Genomic DNA, 21572 nt, shown 5'->3' on the forward strand with positions numbered 1-21572 from the left:
ATGGAGAAATAGGGAGAGAGAGGCAGGGAGAGGAAAGAATGAGAGAGGGAGAGACAAACAGAGGGAGGCAAAGGGGGACAGAGTGAGAAAGTGAGATGTGTTAGGGGAGTAACAGAATGTGCCAGAAAGATAAAGAGGAGAATGAAGATAGAGGAAAAGGGAGGATGGAGAGAGAATTGTGTGATCCACAGAGAGAGAGAGAGACAGAGACAGCAAATCATTTTAGCAACTTAGTACTTTTGTGCTTTACTGCTCTAGTGGAGGAACTGAAGTGGGTTAGTGTGAGCTATTGGATGCCCTCTATTCTCACCCTCTGTTCTATTATCTCTCTTGACTCCATGTGGCAGTGTGGTTGGTGAATGGCACAGGATGATTTGAATGGGTGTGGGGGATACACTGCTTATCTCCTGTACAGAGAGTAGATCTTGTAAAGGGCCAGGCCAGGCGCCATGAGACTGAGGGAGGGAGGCATTCAATCACACACTAATGCCTTGGCTCCAGAGACACAGATGCCTCACACATACACAGACACACGCACACACAAACTTGTCGACAGGGCCAAATTCATTGTTCCCGTCAATACCCCCCAACCTCAACCTCTGTCTGACCCCTCTGGAAGTTTTCAGAAAACATTCTCATTCCCCATCCCAGCTCTAGTTTGGAATTCTGTCCCCCCTCCTTCTCCCTCCGAATGCACCTTTCCTTTTCCCCAAGCCTTTAAGTCATGTGTTTGTTGTTCTTTCACACTGTTTGTTCTTCCATGCATGTTGCGTTTGAGCCTGCTAGATTCCAGGACCATGTCATCAACCCCGTCGGATGTTTGCAAGCAGTTTGTTTGCGGAGTTCAACTTCAAGTTACGAGGAAACGTTCCGTTTTTGTCGAGTAAGATTAGACGAGGCAGTTTTCCAAGATCAATTCAAAGTAGTGAAGGTGTAGCGGTCCTATGCGAAGGGTCCAGTAATGTAAAAAAAAAAACATTGCAAATTGTCAACATTGCAAGTGTTGACAGGGTGACAGCCTTGTTGACAGGCGAGACTACTGAGCCAGGGAGTCTGGGTAATGTCCCCTCCCAATACAGTAGGACACACATGAACGCGCGCACTGACCATTCTGATGCAGTCCTATAGGAATGTCCCTGTTCAAGCCAGGATGCTCTCACCATAGACTCAGATCCTACACACTCCAGTGCCGGAAATATCAGGCTTTTAAATGTTGGACCTGGACCAAACCACTGAAGGGATTGAATCGCTCTCTCTTATCGCATGTGTGATATGTGTGTGTGAATGTGTGTGTGTGCGTATGTGTGTTTAATACTCTCTCAGGAGTGCTGAAGGAGAAGTGTCAGAGTGGGAGAGTGTGAATGTAAAGTCCTGCCTTTTTTAAACGGGCACAGTATACCTGAGGGGTCCTCTCTTTCTGGTGTGTTGCTGGTGCAGCAGTACCGCTCTGCAGGGTTCGTTAGTGCTGATCTGCTCTCAGCACCTTGCAAGCTGAATGAAACATGAAACTGCCCCTTCACTGAGCCTAAATGGAGACCATCAGCCAAAGATATCAATCTTTCTACATCTGTGCTAGCTCTCAATATCACCCCCCCTAGCCTACCACTTCCACTAACCTCAAACTCCCCCAACTACTGTAAACTCCTATCCCCACAGCAGAGGAGGCTGGTGGGAGGAGCTCTAGGAGGACAGGCTCATTGTAATGGCTGGAATGGAATACATGGAACGGAGACAAACATTTGACTTCCATGTGTTTGATCTGTACGATACAGTTCCATTTATTCCATTCCAGCCATTATAATGAGCCCGTCCTCCTATAGCTTCTCACCCCAGCCTCCTCGACCCCACACCTGTATATCCCAACAGTCCCTCTACCCAGTCCTCCAATTCAAAACCCCTTTCCCTCCTTCCCCTTATGGTCCAAGCCCAAACTACTAGCCATCCCTACCTACAACTCCACTCCCCACCCCCCTCACATCACCCCCTGTACTTATTTGACTGGACCAACTCATAGATAAGGCTGTTGCGGGGACCGTTTTACCATCACACCGGTGGTCACGAGTCATGAAGGCAGTCAAATTCCACGTGATCGTTTAGTCAGGGTAATTAGGCTTCTCCAAGCTCTGATGCTGCTGATGGATATTAGTAGCCTACCAAACTTGCTAACTGCCTGGTACTCAGCACTCGATTGACCCTCTAATCACTCCGACATCAATGGAAATGTATTCAAAAGAAGAATCAAACACTTCATGCGAGTCCATGAGCTCATATCCCATAAGCCCAGGCCTCTACTAAAAATAGGAGGATCAGCTTTCTATAGGCTAGGCCTACTATATTTATTTCTCAGCTTTCCTAATATTAAGCACATTGCATATATTTACAACAGGAGTGTAGCCTACCTGGCTGGCATGAAAATAAACCACGGGAAAAGCGTCCTCCATTTGCTATTTAAGTGCATAGATGACATGTATTTTTTCCACTGCCCCTGTTTCGATAGAGGTGCATGATAACGGTCCATTCTAAATGAAAACAAATTTCACATATTATTTAGTATATGTAAAGACAAGATTAAATCAAGAATAGTCTGATGGGTGACAATATTAGCCTATCACATGTGAATTGTATATTATCACTTGTGAATGATGCCCAGCATAAGAAACAATGCCTTTTTTTTGCAACTTTTTCTAATCATATTCGCACACCTCGTGTAGCCTAGCCCGTAGGCCTATATGTTTTAATAAGGTTTGAATAACAACTGAAGTGGCCAAATAACTTAAAATTAAGCACATTAATCCGCTTTACAAGGGGTGTAGAGCCTAACTGGCATATATAAGCATTGTCAAGTTTGAGGAAGATCATTTTCACCATAAAAATGTATCTTCATAATAAAAGCATTACATGTATAATTGCTTTTGTGGTCACTTTTGATAATGGTGTTTTCCGCTAATGGAACACTCGTGTGCTCCCTCTCTGGCCTCTAGGTCAACAGACTCTCGTTACAGCGCACTCCTGTCACGAGCGTTAAGCGCATAATGACACTCACCTGGACTCCATCACCTCCTTGATTACCTGCCCTTTATATGTCACTCCCTTTGGTTTCTTCCCCAGTCGTCATTGTTTCTGTTCCTGTTCCATGCTGTTCGTGTTTCTTGTTTTGTTCATTTATTAATGAAATGTATCCACTCCCTGAACTTGCTTCACGACTTTCAGCGTACATCGCTACACCTACTACCATGTGCGCATTGCTGCGCTTATACTGTGAAGAAATAACCTAATAGTTTAGTAACATTTTGATTTGTTGCGTCAGCCACATTGCGTAAAAAAGTTTTTTTTAAATTCTAGTGGTTGTATTCATTTGGGATCTATAGCATCCCACAATTTTCCCAGAATACAGTATGTTTGGAATATTTATTCCAAATGAATAGGTGGACCTTTGTACTATGGGGGAATAGTAGATTGACATAGGCTAGTGCTTTTGTTGTTCGTTAGGCCTACTCATCTTGTTGGCTGACGAAAAGTAAATGTGGACAGTTCTTCCAATATCTTCAATATGCACCTGGGAATTGGATGTGTGTGTGAGGGATCATCCAACCAGACAAGACAAATGGATAGGTGCCGGAAGAGAAGAGTAAACATCAGTGTTATGAAGACGATGACTGAGGAGTCCTAGAGTGATACCATTGCCTCATCTTCCCCTGCCGCCTTATATGTGATCTCCTTGGTGATCACCGTGGCGATAAGGCCGGGGCGACCAGGGTCTCATAAGAGCAGAATAAACGCAGATGTTGATGTTGTTGTGCCAGGCAGCTGAAGGCCGAGGGCATACTCTGTTATTACGATTCTACAACACACTGTTTCTCTTTAGAACAGACCGATCAGATGGCAGGTGTGTGTGTGGTAGAGGCCCCACACAAGGGGTTAGGGCTAGACCTAATCTGCTCCCCAGTTTGTGAGTTAAGTTGTAACTGTATATGGCAGAGGGCGTAGCCCTTTCCTCCAATCAAATGACCTAGTGGCCTCATGGGTGGAATGTTATTAATATTTTAATACCCGCTGAAAATCCGGTGTTTCTATATAAAGCGGATTTGATATTTTTTAGTGGTCTGTGATGTAAATAAAGTGTAATATTGGGATGCAAACTCAAAATTGAATACATTTGAACTCTAATATCATACATGGTACAGGTGTCTTCTTTTTTAACCCCCAACAATGTGTGTGAGGTGTATAGTTTTGTTTTATAGTAGATTTGTTTAAGACTACCAGGAAACACTCTGTGTGACCCTAATTTAGCCCACTGCAGTAAAAGGTTAAACTGAAGTTACCTGGGGAGACAATTTATAGAGGCCAGTATTGCTTTCATGGAAGTATTGCTTTTTTGCACAATACCATACTATGTTCTTTATTCAGTATCAGTACCTTAGTAAATTACCTGACCTTAACCCTCCCCTCTCTCCCCCTTTACAGACAGCAAGGCCATCGTGGATGGGAACCTGAAGCTTATCCTGGGTCTGATCTGGACTCTGATCCTGCACTACTCCATCTCAATGCCCATGTGGGAGGACGAGGACGATGAGGATGCCAAGAAGCTGACCCCCAAGCAGAGGCTGCTGGGATGGATCCAGAACAAGGTGCCCCAGCTGCCCATCAACAACTTTCACCGTGACTGGAGGGACGGCAAGGCCCTGGGAGCCCTGGTTGACAACTGTGCCCCAGGTAAGAGCTGATCCAGGATCTGTGACTCATTCTGTTAGACTCTGCTGGCTTGGCGCTGACTCAGAAACAGTTTAGTGTTAGTTAATTTGAATGGATGGATGGCAAGGCCCTGGGAACACTGATTGACAACTGTGCCCGAGGTAAGGCTTTGAGGAGCAGATTGAGTGCAAATTGTCAATCTGTAAGAACTGTAAGAGTTTTGTAAGAGCTGATCCAAGATCTGTGCCTCATACGTTTCATTTGTTGACAATAGTCTTCCAGGTTGTAACTCATTTGAGAGTTGTTTGAGGGTTGATTAATCATCCATACTATTCACTGAAACAGTACACTAAACACTAACCTCAGCCATAATTCCAAGTATGTGTCACAGAGAAGTTCCAGAGAAACTCCAGTGTTTTTTGAAACAGTCTTGTTGAAACACCAAGCCTAATGAGACCAGGTCAGGGGTAAGGGTTATGTACGTATATCCCCTCGTGGGATATACGCTGCACCGGCTTGATAGAACAGCACACTTCGGTAAGACGAGGGGGCACAGCCGTCTGTGCATATTTGTAAACAACAGCTGGTGCACGAAATCTAAGGAAGTCTCTAGATTTTGCTCTCCTGAAGTAGAGTATCTTAAGATAAGCTGTAGACCACACTATTTGTCAAGAGAGTTTCCATCCACATTATTTACCACCACAGACGGATGCTGGCTGTAAGACTGCACTCAGTCAGCTGTATGAGGAAATAAGCAAACAGGAAACCGCTCACCCAGAGGCGGCGCTCCTGGTTGCCGGGAATTTTAATGCAGGGAAACGTAAATCAGTTTTACCTAATTTCTATCAACATGTTAAATGCGCAACCAGAGGGAAAAAAATTCTAGATCACCTGTACTCCACACAGAGACGCATACAAAGCTCTCCCCCGCCCTCCATTTGGTAAATCTGACCATAATTCTATCCTCCTGATTCCTGCTTACAAGGTATAATTAAAGCAGGAAGCACCAGTGACTCGGTCTATAAAAAAGTGTTCAGATAAAGCAGATGCTAAACTACATGACTGTTTTGCTAGCACAGACTGGAACATGTTTTGGGATTCCTCCGATGGCATTGAGGAGTACACTGGCTTTATTAATAAGTGCATCGAGGACGATGTGATGTGATGTATGTACAGTGACTGTACATACATACCCCAACCAGAAGCCATGGATTACAGGCAACATTCACACTGAGCTAAAGGGTAGAGCTGCCACTTTCAAGGTGCGGGACTCTAACCCAGAAGCTTATAAGAAATCCTGCTATGCCTCCGACCAACCATCAAACAGGCAAAGCGCCAGTACAGGGCTAAGATTAAATCGTACTACACCGGCTCCGATGCTCTTCTTATGTGGCTGGGCTTACAAACTATTACAGACTACAAAGGGAAGCACAGCCTTGAGCTGCCCAGTGACACAAGCCTACCAGACGAGCTAAATCACTTTTATGCTCGAGGCAAGCAACACTGAAGCATGCATGAGAGCATCAGCTGTTCTGGACGACTGTGTGATCATGCTCTCCGTAGCCGACATGAGTAAGACCTTTAAAAAGGTCAACATTCACAAGGCCGCGGGGCCAGACGGATTACCAGGACGTGTGCTCTGGGCATGTGCTGACCAACTGGCAGGTGTCTTCACTGACATTTTCAACATGTCCCTGACTGAGTCTGTAATACCAACATGTTTCAAGCAGACCATCATAGTCCCTGTGCCCAAGAACACTAAGGCAACCTGCCTAAATGACTACAGACCCGTAGCACTCACGTCCGTAGCCATGAAGTGCTTTGAAAGTCTGGTAATGGCTCACATTAACACCATCATCCCAGATACCCTAGACCCACTCCAATTTGCATACCGCCCAAACAGATCCACAGATGATGTAATCTCTATTGCACTCCACACTGCCCTTTCCCACCTGGACAAAAGGAACACCTATGTGAGAATGCTATTCATTGACTACAGTTCAGCGTTCAACACCATAGTGCCCTCAAAGCTCATCACTAAGCTAAGGACCCTGGAACTAAACACCTCCCTCTGCAACTGGATCCTGGACTTCCTGACGGGCCGCCCCCAGGTGGTGAGGGTAGGTAACAACACATCCGCCACACTGATCCTCAACACTGGAGCCCCTTGGGTGCATGCTCAGTCCCCTCCTGTACTCCCTGTTGACCCACGACTGCGTGGCCAGGCACGACCAACACCATCATTAAGTTTGCAGACGACACAACAGTGGTAGGCCTGATCACCGACAACGACGAGACAGCCTATAGTGAGGAGGTCAGAGACCTGACCGGATGGCGCCAGAATAACAACCTATCCCTCAACATAATCAAGACTACAGGAAAAGGAGGACCAAGCACGCCCCCATCCTCACCGACGAGGCTGTAGTGGAGCAGGTTGAGAGCTTCAAGTTCCTTGGTGTCCGCATCACCAACAAACTAGAATGGTTCAAACACACCAAGACAGTCGTGAAGAAGGCACGACAAAGCCTATTCTCCCTTAGGAAACTAAAACGTTTTGGCATGGGTCCTCAGATCCTCAAATGGTTCTACAGCTGCAACATCAAGAGCCTCCTGACTGGTTGCTCGGCCTCTGACTGCAAGGCACTACATAGGGTAGTGTGTACGGCCCTGTACTTCACTTGGGCTAAGCTGCCTGCCATCCAGGACCTCTACCTACACCAGGCAGTGTCAGAGGAAGGCCCTAAAAATGGTCAAAGACCCCAGCCACCCCAGTCATAGAATGTTCTCTCTTCTATCGCATGGTAAGCGGCACCGGAGCGCCAACTCTAGGACCAAATGGCTTCTCAACAGTTTTTACCCCCAAGTCATAAGACTCTTGAACAAGTAATCAAATGGCTACCCGGACTATTTGCATCGTCCCCACCCCAACCCCTCTTTTAGGCTGCTGCTACTCTCTGTTCATCATATATGCATAGTCACTTTAACTACACATTTATGTACATACTACCTCAATTAGCCTGACTAACCGTAGGCTACCCGGACTATCTGCATTGTGTCCCACCACCCACCACCCGCCAACCCCTCTTTTACACTACTGCTACTCTCTGTTTATCATATACGCATAGTCACGTTCGTTCAATATTTTAATATTGTAGTATAAAATATGTGATACATGTTTCATTATGGTACCACACGTAAGTACATCACTGTAAAAGGGCTAGTAAAGATAATACTACAGACACAGTGGAATCATTTAACAAAATCTGAAATTTATTAATGAAATACAATAAAATCACTCATAGGTTTCTTTGAATCAAAGCAAAAATAATTAGCTACAGAAATAGGAAAAAACTACAGTAAAACATAAACTGCAGTGTTCCTCACCTGGCTTACTGTAAAAAGCAAAACAAAGGATTGATTACTGTAATTCTATATTTCCATCAAACCTGTCTTGTGGATTTGGCCATAGGTTCTCATCCACATCACAATGGATGTTTTCATTAGCCAAACATCTTGGGAAGAATCTTCGGGCATGGCGAATCCAGGCCTGACACTGGTCTGCCGTGATGTCATTGCATGCGTCATCCATGGCCTGGAGAAGGGTGGCTTGTTGGTGAAAAAAAAAAAAATCCTCAATCGGGTTTTAGGAAAGGAGAGTATGGGGGTAAGTACAGGGTGGTAAATTGTGGATGGGCCTGAAACCATGCTTGCACCATTTGAGCATGGTGGAACCTGACATTATCCCACACAATGACATAGGTCATGCCATCAGCTCTACAGACCTGATTTAGCTCATCAAGGAAGGTTACATTCGAACAGCGAATCATGTGGCTGCCATGTGGCTGCCTGCAACACATTCAGTAAGCGGCAGTTCTGTGGGTAAAAACACCTTGTTAATGAGAGAGGTCAGCGGAGAATGTCCAGACTCATTCAAGCTAACAGAAAGGCCACAAATGCTCAAATAACAGCTGTTTAAAACAGTGTGCAGAAGGGCATCCCTTAACGTACAACACCGTGAATAATTCAGGCTGTTGTGGAGGCAAAAGGTGGTCCTACCCAGTACTAGATAGGTGTACCTAATAAAGTGGCCGGTGAGTGTACAGTAATGTCAAATCTGAAAACATGGTCTGGAAAAGTGGTACATGGGACCATAGAAACAGTGTCTGATAAAGAATGATGATGAAATATTACATCCATAGATAATGTAATCCAATGTAATCCAATAGGTTCATGTTCCACGGTAATGGTGTCAACCTTATCCTGAAACTTTCATGATCTAAACATGGAATATTTTTCGTCAGTTTCCATAAAACTATGCATTAAGAGTAATGCAACAGGTACTTATCATTTTGAGCAGTTGTATCAATTGATAGTTAGATCATTGTAATGAAATGAATAGACAGTCATCTCAGATGTAATGTGTGAATTGCATTTTGAAATGGTAATACTGTGATGTTAAGTTGTGTCATTTTGAACCGGTGATTTTAGTTCAATGAACAAATGATCTTAGCTTTATGTGTATTGTATCCAAGCAATTGGAAAAAGTTTTAGAGTTTTGAAAAATGTGCATTTTGATCATTGGTTGTGAGTTTTGTGTCTAGGGTTTAGAAAAATGACATCAAGGTTTCCGAAATGAATGCCAAAGTGATTGTAAAAAACGGTAAAAATCCCCCTGTTTGTTATTGCCTGTATTAAGCATTTCACTGTAAGGTTTACACCGGTTGTATTCGGCACATGTGACAAATAAACTTTGATTTGATGACAATGAGAATGTTTATTTTTGGTGAGTGTATGCATGGCATGTTCTGTGGGGTAGAGGTTATGGTGCAGAGGCTACCATAGAGCATGATATCAATGAGGAGATCCTATTCAAGGTGGGGATGTGGGCCAAAAATGGATGAGGCCAAAAAGCATACAAGCTGCATTCAATACGCAATATTCCTGAGCTGTACCACATCAGAGAAGGGGAGTCCGAACTGAACCAGAATGAGATGTGTGTCTTCCGTATGCTCCCCCTACCACCCCTAACTCTTAATCAGAACCAGCCGTTTCGTCATTATAAAACTATCTGATGAGAGAAGAATGAGGGAAAGGGAGAGGAGGAGGATGAGGAAGAGGAGTGTAGGGGGGGGGGGGTAACCAAAAAACACAGACATTTCGAATCCCCAAACCACAGAGAGATAGTGCATAGCCGGTAATTAGAGATCAGGGTCGTCAGGGCCTAGCCAGGTGGACTTGCCCGACAACTGCCCCAGATAGAGTGATCCCCGCTGGGGAAGGTTTCATAACTCTAGGCTCTCTCGGTAAAGGCCTCTACTAATTTGGACTAGGCTCCTGGCAGGCAGTAGGGCTTCTAAGACATGGTTCCAAGGGGAACTCAGACTGACCTCAGGTCAGGAGACACGTCTTGTTCAACAGAGCCTCTAATCCTGTGTTTGTACAAATGGTGTGAGACCAGATGAGTGGAATGGCATTAATAGGTTCACGGAGTTAGTTACTCCAGAGAAATGAAGCAAAGAACTGAGGTGCATTGTCTTTTTGTTTACTGAGTGTCTGTATGTGTGCATAGGTGTTTTGTCTTTTGTAGGTGTGTGAGTGTGCGTGTGCATGTGAGAGAGAGCCAATGTGTGAATGTGTGTGCTTTATTTTTGTTTTCATGTGTTTGCATGCTCCCGAGTGTGTGTTTATGTGTGTTTGTGTGCCTGACAAAGTGTGTTTGCTCAGGCAGGACGTTGAGAAGTGTGTTGGAGAGGGGCTAAGGTGGGGGAACAATAAACAAACAACGACTCCATTCTCCCACATACTGAACCAGTCTAATTCACTTACCCAGAGCAGCGGGGTCACAGAGCGGGTGTGTGTGTGTGCGTTTGTGCTTTACATGTGCATTTATGGTGTACGTGCCTAATCATGTGTGTGTGTGTGTTCGTGTGTGTGCACCTTTCTGTTTTTCACAGTGAGTGTGTATTGTCTAGGTGTCTGTATTAGCAGTGTTTACACTGCTGCTACACAGAGCTCTGTCTCTGACACTGCACAGGACTAAGTAACAGGTTTAATTCTAGGCTTTGACCATACAGGGCTCTGTTTCTCTCTGCTCTCACTGAAACATTTATACTAATAGATCCAGAACAAGCTATACTCTCACAGTACACGTAGCGTTAGGGCAAAGTGCAATTCTCTCACATTCTCTCGCAGTGCCACCTCTGCCTATATGCAGACTACGAGCTGCAACTAGGCCCGTACTCAGGGGCCCTGAACTCCATGGGGCCCCTATTGATTTTGTTAGCCTCTCATAATTCATGGCAAACAGGGAATTAGCTTTGAAAATGCTATTTTTTTTCTTGGCAAAACCAAATCTCATTTAGGGTGCCCAAAACGCTAGGATAGCGTTTTTTCTTCTAATCAGCACAATCAGCACAAAATGTAACATTCAGGACCGTTCACCCATTAAGCAAGAAATGTGAAACATTCAGTGGAGCATTTAAAACAATATTGCACTTTGCTTTTCCTACTAGCATTGACTTTGCTGATAACTTCTTTAATGAGGAAAAATGTACTTACTACGTTTGTGATTGTGTTCACCTAATACCTTTTTTGCACGATTGGTTAGAGCCTGTAAGTAAGCATTTCACTGTAAGGTCTACACCGGTTGTATTCAGCGCACGTGACAAATAAATGTTGATTTGATTTGATATGTTGTCACGGCTGTTGAAAGAACTGGACCAAGGTGCAGCGTGGTGAGCGTACCTTTTCTTTATTGAATAAAGATGACGCCGAACAAAAACAACAAACACTACAAAAACAAACCGTGAAGCTACAGGCTATGTGCCCTAAAGAAAAGTCAACTACCCACAAACACAGGTGGAAAAAAGAGCTACCTAAGTATGGTTCCCAATCAGAGACAACGATAGACAGCTGTCCCTGATTGAGAACCATACCCGGCCAAAACATAGAAATAGAAAATCATAGAAACACAAAACATAGAATGCCCACCCCAACTCACTCCCTGACCAAACCAAAATAGAGACATAAAAAGGATCTCTAAGGTCAGGGCGTGACATATGTGCTTGTCCTACCTAGCTATCTTAAGATGAATGCACCAACTCTAAGTCACTCTGGATAAGAGCATCTGCTGAATAACTAAAATGTAAATGTCAAATATAATAACTGTTTTGGGTGAAACTCAAACTGCTCTCAGACCTGCTATCCTCTACTGCGTAACTAATTGGTCCTGACACCTCGAGTTCCCCTGGTTCAGCCAAACCCCTTCCCCGCAAGGCCCTGGACATGGGTGTGCTGCAGGCTGCAGTGTGGAGGCAGTGTGTTTCTGGCTGTTGTAACAGCATGCTGAGTGTCAGAGTAGAGAACACAGCAGCGAGGAACGCAATAAGTGAAAACACATGTAGAGCGCCGCATTTCCTGCCGAACACATTATTGTGTGTGTGTGTGTTTGTGTGTGTGTGTGTGTGTGTGTGTATGTGTGTGTGTGTGTGTGCTCATGTGTGTTGTTAAGGAGCAAAAGGAACAGGGCAGAGGCCTCTCTGTTAGAAGTAAGGGCGGACAGTAAAACAGTGAAAGTAAAGCGTATTGTCCGTAGAAGTAAATTAAGGAAAGGTTTTTTCATGGCTTGCGTCCATGCCTTGTGAATCAGTGTATTTCCACTAGAATACAACAATAAACCAGGACTAAGCAACAGCGAACAGAGAGGGTTTTGGACACACACACACACACACACACACACACACACACACACACACACACACACACACACACACACACACACACACACACACACACACACACACACACACACACACACACACACACACACACACACACACACACACACACACACACACACACACACACACACACACACACACACACACACACGAGATTCCACAGCAAAGCATCCGATCCTGAGGTTGTTCCCCTCTCCTCAGAGTGAAATGTTACTCATCAGATTTTTACCCAACACACCCCTCTATCCACCCCCTCTGAATGGCCCTCGCCTACCCTCACACTACCTGGTCACAGACCCCCCAGGGCCAGTAAATCACACCTCAGCCTAACAGAGGCACATTAAACTAGTATGAGTTGGTTGAAAAGGTACTTGTTTATACTACTGGCCAGCTGTAGAGGGCTCATTAAACATAATGACCCATCTTGAGTATCACTGTTTGTGCGTGTGTATTGAGTGTATGCTGGTGTGTGTGTTGATGGAACACAAACAAATATGAGGGGCAGGTACAGCTCTTTAGCAGTGTGGGAGAATGCTTTAGGGGTTTATGTTCCTCTCCTGTACGTTTTTCAAATTCCCCCTAGAGCCCCCTCACACACTCAATCTCTGCCATATACAGTGGGGAGAACAAGTATTTGATACACTGCCGATTTTGCAGGTTTTCCTACTTACAAAGCATGTAGAGGTCTGTAATTATTATCATAGGTACACTTCAACTATGAGAGACGGAATCTAAAACAAAAATCCAGAAAATCACATTGTATGATTTTTAAGTAATTAATTTGCATTTTATTGCATGACATAAGTATTTGATACATCAGAAAAGCAGAACTTAATATTTGGTACAGAAACCTTTGTTTGCAATTACAGAGATCATACGTTTCCTGTAGTTCTTGACTAGGTTTGCACACACTGCAGCAGGGATTTTGGCCCACTCCTCCCTACAGATCTTCTCCAGATCCTTCAGGTTTCGGGGCTGTCGCTGGGCAATACGGACTTTCAGCTCCCTCCAAAGATTTTCTATTGGGTTCAGGTCTGGAGACTGGCTAGGCCACTCCAGGACCTTGAGATGCTTCTTACGGAGCCACTCCTTAGTTGCCATGGCTGTGTGCTTCGTGTCGTTGTCATGCTGGAAGACCCAGCCACGACCCATCTTCAATGCTCTTACTGAGGGAAGGAGGTTGTTGGCCAAGATCTCGCGATACATGGCCCCATCCATCCTCCCCTCAATACGGTGCAGTCGTCCTGTCCCCTTTGCAGAAAAGCATCCCCAAAGAATGATGTTTCCACCTCCATGCTTCACGGTTGGGATGGTGTTCTTGGGGTTGTACTCATACTTCTTCTTCCTCCAAACACGGCGAGTGGAGTTAGACCAAAAAGCTATATTTTTGTCTCATCAGACCACATGACCTTCTCCCATTCCTCCTCTGGATCATCCAGATGGTCATTGGCAAACTTCAGACAGGCCTGGACATGCACTGGCTTAAGCAGGGGGACCTTGCGTGCGCTGCAGGATTTTAATCCATGACGGCGTAGTGTGTTACTAATGGTTTTCTTTGAGACTGTGGTCCCAGCTCTCTTCAGGTCATTGACCAGGTCCTGCCGTGTAGTTCTGGGCTGATCCCTCACCTTCCTCATGATCATTGATGCCCCACGAGGTGAAATCTTGCATGGAGCCCCAGACCGAGGGTGATTGACCGTCATCTTGAACTTCTTCCATTTTCTAATAATTGCGCCAACAGTTGTTTCCTTCTCACCAAGCTGCTTGCCTATTGTCCTGTAGCCCATCCCAGCCTTGTGCAGGTCTACAATTTTATCCCTGATGTCCTTACACAGCTCTCTGGTCTTGGCCATTGTGGAGAGGTTGGAATCTGTTTGATTGTGTGTGGACAGGTGTCTTTTATACAGGTAACGAGTTCAAACAGGTGCAGTTAATACAGGTAATGAGTGGAGAACAGGAGGGCTTCTTAAAGAAAAACTAACAGGTCTGTGAGAGCCGGAATTCTTACTGGTTGGTAGGTGATCAAATACTTATGTCATGCAATAAAATGCAAATTAATTATTTAAAAATCATACAATGTGATTTTCTGGATTTTTGTTTTAGATTCCGTCTCTCACAGTTGAAGTGTACCTATGATAAAAATTACAGACCTCTACATGCTTTGTAAGTAGGAAAACCTGCAAAATCGGCAGTGTATCAAATACTTGTTCTCCCCACTGTATTTGTGTAGTATCCTTTTGCCTCACGCCTCTGTTTTCATACGGCTCCTGGCAGTAGTGGGGTTTGCGCAAGGAAGTCACCCTGAGCTGAGAACATTCTGGATGGAACTGCAATAGAGACAGCCATGACAGCTAATGAGACTTATGGAAAATGTATTGCCATTTACTGAGGTGGGAGAAACAACAGTAAAAAACACCAAACCACTCTGTCACATTGAGTAGTGCTGAGCCCGCTCTCCCGTTCCACAGTCTGTGGATACAGCCTGGTCTCATAGACTAGACATAACATAGTACATGCAAATCCGGGACACTCAAATTAGTATTATACTGTATGTTACGTTTGGTAGGGTTACATAAGACAGAAGGTTACTTAAGACAAAAAAGAAAGGAGGGTGCTTGGTTTTGGTGGATGGGTGGGCATACAATGCGAATGTCTAGCAACACAAAGGTTGCGTGTTCAAATCTCATCACGGACAACTTTAGCATTTTAGCAACTTTTCAGCTTTTTACTTCTTTTTAGCTACTTTGCAACTACTTAGCATGTTGGCTAACCCATCCCCTTCCCCTAACCCTAACCTTAACCCTTTTAGCTAACCCTTCCCTTAACTCTAACCTTAATCCCAACTCCTAAACTTGCTAATGTTAGCCAGCTAGCGATTGTTAGCGTTAGCCACCTAGCTAACGTTAACCACAATAAATTAGAATTCGTAACATATCTTACGTTTTGCAAATTCGTAACATATCATACGAATTGTCATTCGTAACATATCATACGAAATGGATGATCGACATCCACAAACTATCCACAAATTAATATATACCATATGAAACGTAATATATCATACTAAATCTAGTGTCTCGGATTTACGTACAGAATAATACAAAATGCTGAGACCAGGTTGGTGGATAGAGGACTGTGTAGTGATGACACTTCTCTGTGTTTGTGTGTCGTCTGAGGCTTTCTACATCTCTCATCCTCACGCCACTCCCTGATAATCCTATAATCTGCATTGTGTGTGTGTTTGTGTGTCAGCTTTGTTCAAAGTGACCCACAGTCTAACATCAGGAAAAAAGTAACTCAAGAATTGACCAGCTCACTCTTGCGTGTCTCTACTGTAGAGGCAAAGTATTGCGGGTAAACATGGTTTGGCAGTTGTTGTCATGGTTATAGCGAATCGTAGTGGATGGACCTATGTTGATTCTCTGTGTACTGTTGTCCCATGACTAAATGCTTTCTCTCTCCCCTCTCCTTCCCTATCTGTCATGTAGGCCTGTGTCCTGACTGGGAGACGTGGGATCCTAGCCAGCCTGTGGAGAATGCCAGGGAGGCCATGCAGCAGGCTGATGACTGGCTCGGTGTGCCCCAGGTAACATCACCACACCACCTACACTCACCATCACTCCTGGTCTCACCTGGTTTAGTTCACATAACCTGAACTCATTCGTACCAGTTCAACTCATCTAGTTAAACTCATATCCACATACTTGGTTTAGACTCAGTTACTCTGAGGCAACTGGCTTCAGTGTTAAACAGCAGGGCAATCTGTGATAACACTTTACGGCTTAAAGATTGGTAAAATGTATTATGACGTATTTATAAATGCACTGTAAGACTTGTCATAAGCCTGTATGATCAATCTGTTCTTTGAGTGAGTGAGTGGGAGTTGGTGGGTGTGTCCCAGGTGACAGTCCGTAGCCACATAGGCCAATGTGGATAAGTGTATGTGGGATTGTGTTTGGCTAATTTCTTCAGTATGTGGTTGTGGAGGTACATTGGCATGCTGCTGTACTGGGCTGGGTCTTGGAGAGAGGAGAGGCCAGGCTGGCATCAGGTTAGGCTGGATTCTGAAGAGGCGAGGGTTGGTTAGCCAATGCCACCACCAGGACCACTGGAGCGTGTTCATATGAAACCACAAACTGTTTCCCCAGTCACACACTAGTCTATAGCGCTTCTAGATTCCAAGATGGAAAACATGAACAGAAACTCTATATTCCCTGTGTGTGTGTGTGTGTGTGTGTGTGTGTGTGTGTGTGTGTGTGTGTGTGTGTGTGTGTGTGTGTGTGTGTGTGTGTGTGTGTGTGTGTGTGTGTGTGTGTGTGTGTGTGTGTGTGTGTGTGTGTGTGTGTGTGTGTGTGTGTGTGTTTGTGTGTGTGCATGTGCGTGTGCGTGTGTGCACGCTTAGTGGTTTTGTCCACTTGTCCAGGGGCAACCTGTGTTTTATCGTGTCAATAAGCACTTCCTTCAGTGTATTAATTGGCCCAAACATTAGTTACCTATAGCAGAGACAACCTTCTGCTCCTTAGTCAATGATTTTAACGCAGACCAAGGAACCTGCAACTCTCCATAGAGAAATGAGCGAAGGAGAGAGAAAGTTCTTAATAAGTATATGCATGTGTATAGAGGAGGGAGTGTGTGTGTGTGTGCACGTGTTTGTATATGTTGCATTTGAGCTTATATGGGAGGGTCCAGACCATCACTGTAAGGCATAGTGGGGGAAATCTCAGCATGCTTTGAGTATGGGTCACATGGTGGGAGTGACAAGGTCGTGGGATGTGTTTACATCTTGAACAACTGCACCAGGATCAGGATCAGCTCTTGTTACCCCTGTCTAACCTTAAACATTGGGATCCCCAAAACACCACTGACCCTGTATATGTCGAGGAACACACAGAGAATAGCGTAGTGGTTAACCTAGTAAGTGGCCATGCTAAATAATGGCTGTTCTATTTTCAGGCTCACCCCCTGGCCCTACAGCCAAGGGTTAAATATAGCTAGAACACCCTCTGACACCCCTCAGAGACAGAGAGAGAGAGAGAGAGAGAGAGAGAGGGATCCACATGGATGACTATAAAGAGAAAGAGAGACTATTAGAAAGAGAGAAAATTGGTCATTGTGTCACACTGGGATGTACAGCATGATGTAAGCTGGTTCTGATCAGCATTCTCTGTCTGAAAACAGAGAACTTGTTGACAGACAGTTTAACAAGGTTGGGAAAGTCTTGAAGTCGTTTTGACTGGCTTCATTTGGCCAAACTCATTATTTCTTCTGACCATGGGGCATGGTTTAAGAGCTCTGGAAAATGTCAGTATGATTTCAGCATTATACATTGGGAGTAGAATACCTATAGTAAGAGTCTGTGAATGTATGTACTGTATATATGTATGTACAGGTTTGTACGCATGAAGCAGTGGCATCTCTTTAGCATGACCAGCCTGTTTCCTCTCAGAGCCACACACCCTAATGGGTATATAGGTTATAAATTAGCATGTGTGTGTGAGAGTATGTGAACGTGTGTGTGTTTCCACCTGTAAGTCCCCATGTGGTGGTTGTGTACAATTATGGACTCCATTATCCAGAGGGCTGTTTAAACACAGACATTTCATGTGCCTAACAGCTGCTACAGAACTTTACATCTCTCTCTCTCTCTCTCTCTCTCTCTCTCTCTCTCTCTCTCTCTCTCTCTCTCTCTCTCTCTCTCTCTCTCTCTCTCTCTCTCTCTCTCTCTCTCTCTCTCTCTCTCTCTCTCTCTCTCTCTCTCTCTCTCTCTCTCTCTCTCTCTCTCTCTCTCTCTCTCTCTCTCTCTCAATTCAAGGCCTTTATTGGCATGGGAAACATATGTTAACATTGCCAAAGCAAGTGAAGTAGGTAATATACAAAAGTGATATGAACAGTAAACATCACACTCACAGAAGTTCCAAAATAATAAGGAACATTACAAATGTCATATTATGTATATATACAGTGTACAAATGGTTAAAGTACAAAAGGGAAAATAAATAAGCATAAATATGGGTTGTATTTACAATGGTGTTTGTTCTTCGCTGGTTGATGGGGATCTGTGTAATCTGAGGGAAATATGTGTCTCTAATATGGTTATACATTGGGCAGGAGGTTAGGAAGTGCAGCTCAGTTTCCACTTCATTTTGTGGGCAGTGTGCACATAGCCTGTCTTCTCTTGAGAGCCAGGTCTGCCTACAGCTGCCTTTCTCAATTGCAAGGCTATGCTCACGGAGTCTGTACATAGTCAAAGATTTCCTTAAGTTTGGGTCAGTCACAGTGGTCAGGTATTGTGCCACGGTGTACTCTCTGTTTAGGGCCAAATAGCATTCTAGTTTGTGCTGTTTTTTTGTTAATTCTCTCCAATGTGTTAAGTTATTATCTTTTTGTTTTCTCATGATTTGGTTGGGTCTAATTGTGTTGCTGTCCTGGGGCTCTGTGGGGTGTGTTTGTGTTTGTGAACAGAGCCCCAGGACCAGCTTGCTTAGTGGACTCTTCTCAGGTTCATCTCTCTGTAGGTGATGGCTTTGTTGTGGAAGGTTTGGGAATCACTTCCTTTTAGGTGGTTGTAGAAGTTAACTGCTCTTTTCTGGCTTTTGATAATTAGCGGGTATCGGCCTAATTCTGCTCTGCATGCATTATTTGGTGTTCTACGTTGTACACAGAGGATATTTTTGCAGAATTCTGCATGCAGTCTCAATTTGGCGTTTGTCCCATTTTGTGAATTTTTGGTTGGTGAGCAGACCCCAGACCTCACAACCATAAAGGGCAATGGGTTCTATAACTGATTCAAGTATTTTTAGCCAGATCCTAATTGGTAGGTTGAGTTTTATGTTCCTTTTGATGGCATAGAATGCCCTTCTTGTCTTGTCTCTCAGATCGTTCAAAGCCCTGTGGCGCTGATGTTTAGGCCAAGATATGTATAGTTTTTTGTGTGCTCCAGGGCAACGGTGTCTAGATGGAATTTGTATTTCTGGTCCTGGAGATCGGACCAGTTTTGGAACACCCTTATTTTGGTCTTACTGAGATTTACTGTCAGGGCCCAGGTCTGGCAAAATATGTTCAGAAGATCTAGATGCTGCTGTAGGCCCTCCTTGGTTGGTGACAGAAGCACCAGATCATTAGCAAACAGTAGACATTTGACTTCAGATGCTAGTAGGGTGAGGCCGGGTGCTGCAGACTTTTCTATTGCCCTCGCCAATTCGTTGATATATATGTTGAAGAGCGTGGGGCTTAAGCTGCATCCCTGTCTCACCCCACGGCCCTGTGGGAAGAAATGTGTGTGTTTTTTGCCTATTTTAACCACACACTTGTTGTTTGTGTACATGGATTTTATAGTGTCGTATGTTTTTCCCCTACACCACTTTCCATAAATTTGTATAGCAGACCCTTATGCCAAATTGAGTCGAAAGCTTTTTTGAAATCAACAAAGCATGAGAAGACTGCCTTTGTTTTTGTTTTTTTGTTTGTCAATTAGGGTGTGCAGGGTGAATATGTGGTCTGTCGTACGATAATTTGGTAAAAAGCCAATTTGACATTTGCTCAGTACATTGTTTTCACTGAGGAAATGTATGAGTCTGCTGTTAATGATAATGAAGAGTATTTTCCCAAAGTTGCTGTTGACGCATATCCCACGGTAGTTATTTGGGTCAAATTTGTCTCCATTTTTGTGGAATGGGGTGGTCATTCCTTGGTTCCAAATATTGGGGAAGATGTCAGAGCTAAGAATGATGTTTTAGTATAGCCAATTGGAATTTGTTGTATATTTGATTATTTCATTGAGGATACCATCAACACAACAGGCCTTTTTGGATTGGAGGGTTTTTGTTTTTTCCTGTAGATTATTCAAGGTAATTGGAGAATCCGGTGGGTTCTGGTAGTCTTTAATGTTGATTCTAAGATTTGTATTTGATCATGTATATGTTTTTGCTGTTTGTTCTTTGTTATAGAGCCAAAAAGATTGGACAAGTGGTTTACCCATACATCTCCATTTTGGATAGATCATTCTTTGTGTTGTTTGTTTAGTGTTCTCCAATTTTCCCAGAAGTGGTTAGAGTCTATGGGTTCTTCAATTACATTGAGCTTATTTCTGACGTGCTGTTCCTTCTTTTTCCGTAGTCTATTTCTGTATTGTTTTAGTGATTCACCATAGTGAAGCTGTAGACTCAGGTCTTCCGGGTCTCTATGTTTTTGGTTGGACAGGTTTCTCAATTCCTCTTAGATTTTTGCATTCTTCATCAAACCATTTGTCATTGTTGTTCATTTTCTTTGGTTTTCTATTTGAGATTATTAGATTTGATAGGGAAGCTGAGAGGTCAAGTATAATGTTAAGATTTTCTACTACCAAGTGACCCCTTCACTATTACAGTGGAACATTTTGTCCAGGAAGTTGTCTAAAAGGGATTACATTTGTTGTTGCCTAATTGTTTTTTGGTAGGTTTCCACACTACAGTCCTTCCATCTATAGCAGTGGTTCTTAACCTGGGTTCGATCGAACCCCAGGGGTTCGGTGAGTCAGTCTCAGGGGTTCGGCGGAGGTCAAGACACACATCCGACTCATATGATTCGTGATGACACGCCCCGCTTGGCCATCATTGGCTACAGGTGATCACGCTACATCGCTTGGCCTATCTGTGCTGCAGGGAATTTGGTGCGCTCAGTAGTCGACTTGTGACTGTCGTGATGGTACGTCTTGTGATTTCTTTCTTAATATTTTAATCCCTTCATACTTACTATGTCAAGCAAAAAAAGAAAGTGGTCGGACGAATATGTACAATATGGATTCACATGTATAACGGAACGTGATGGGAGTCAGTGTCCTAACTGCATGAATTGCAATGCCAAGTTGAGCAATTCTAGTCTAGCACCGGCAAAACTAAGAGAACACTTCCTTAAGCTGCATGGAGATGGAAAATACAAGAACACAACGCTCGCTGAATTCAAGGTGAAGAGAGCCAGATTCGATGAAAAGGCTACTCTGCCTGTTCTCGGCTTTGTACCCATCAACAAACCGATCCTCACAGCATCGTACGAAGTTGCTTACCTGATCGCAAAGCAGGGCAAACCACACACCATTGGTGAAACACTCATAAAACCAGCTGTGTTGAAGATGGCGAATATCATGCTGGGAAAAGAGGCTGAAGT

At 44.1% G+C, this 21572-nt stretch overlaps 1 protein-coding gene across 17 annotated transcripts in view; it reads left to right on the forward strand.

Annotated features, from left to right (window-relative positions):
- flncb (filamin C, gamma b (actin binding protein 280)) overlaps positions 1-21572 on the forward strand; it is a 93534-nt gene that overhangs the window by 27583 nt on the left and 44379 nt on the right. For all 17 annotated transcript variants that reach the window (XM_071332779.1, XM_071332778.1, XM_071332777.1 and 14 more), the window contains exons 2-3: positions 4465-4713; positions 15920-16017. In XM_071332779.1, the coding sequence (XP_071188880.1) occupies positions 4465-4713; positions 15920-16017 (347 nt within the window). The remainder of the gene's footprint in view (positions 1-4464; positions 4714-15919; positions 16018-21572) is intronic.

Source organism: Salvelinus alpinus, chromosome 11 (assembly GCF_045679555.1).
Source record: "Salvelinus alpinus chromosome 11, SLU_Salpinus.1, whole genome shotgun sequence".
Taxonomy (NCBI): domain Eukaryota; kingdom Metazoa; phylum Chordata; class Actinopteri; order Salmoniformes; family Salmonidae; genus Salvelinus; species Salvelinus alpinus.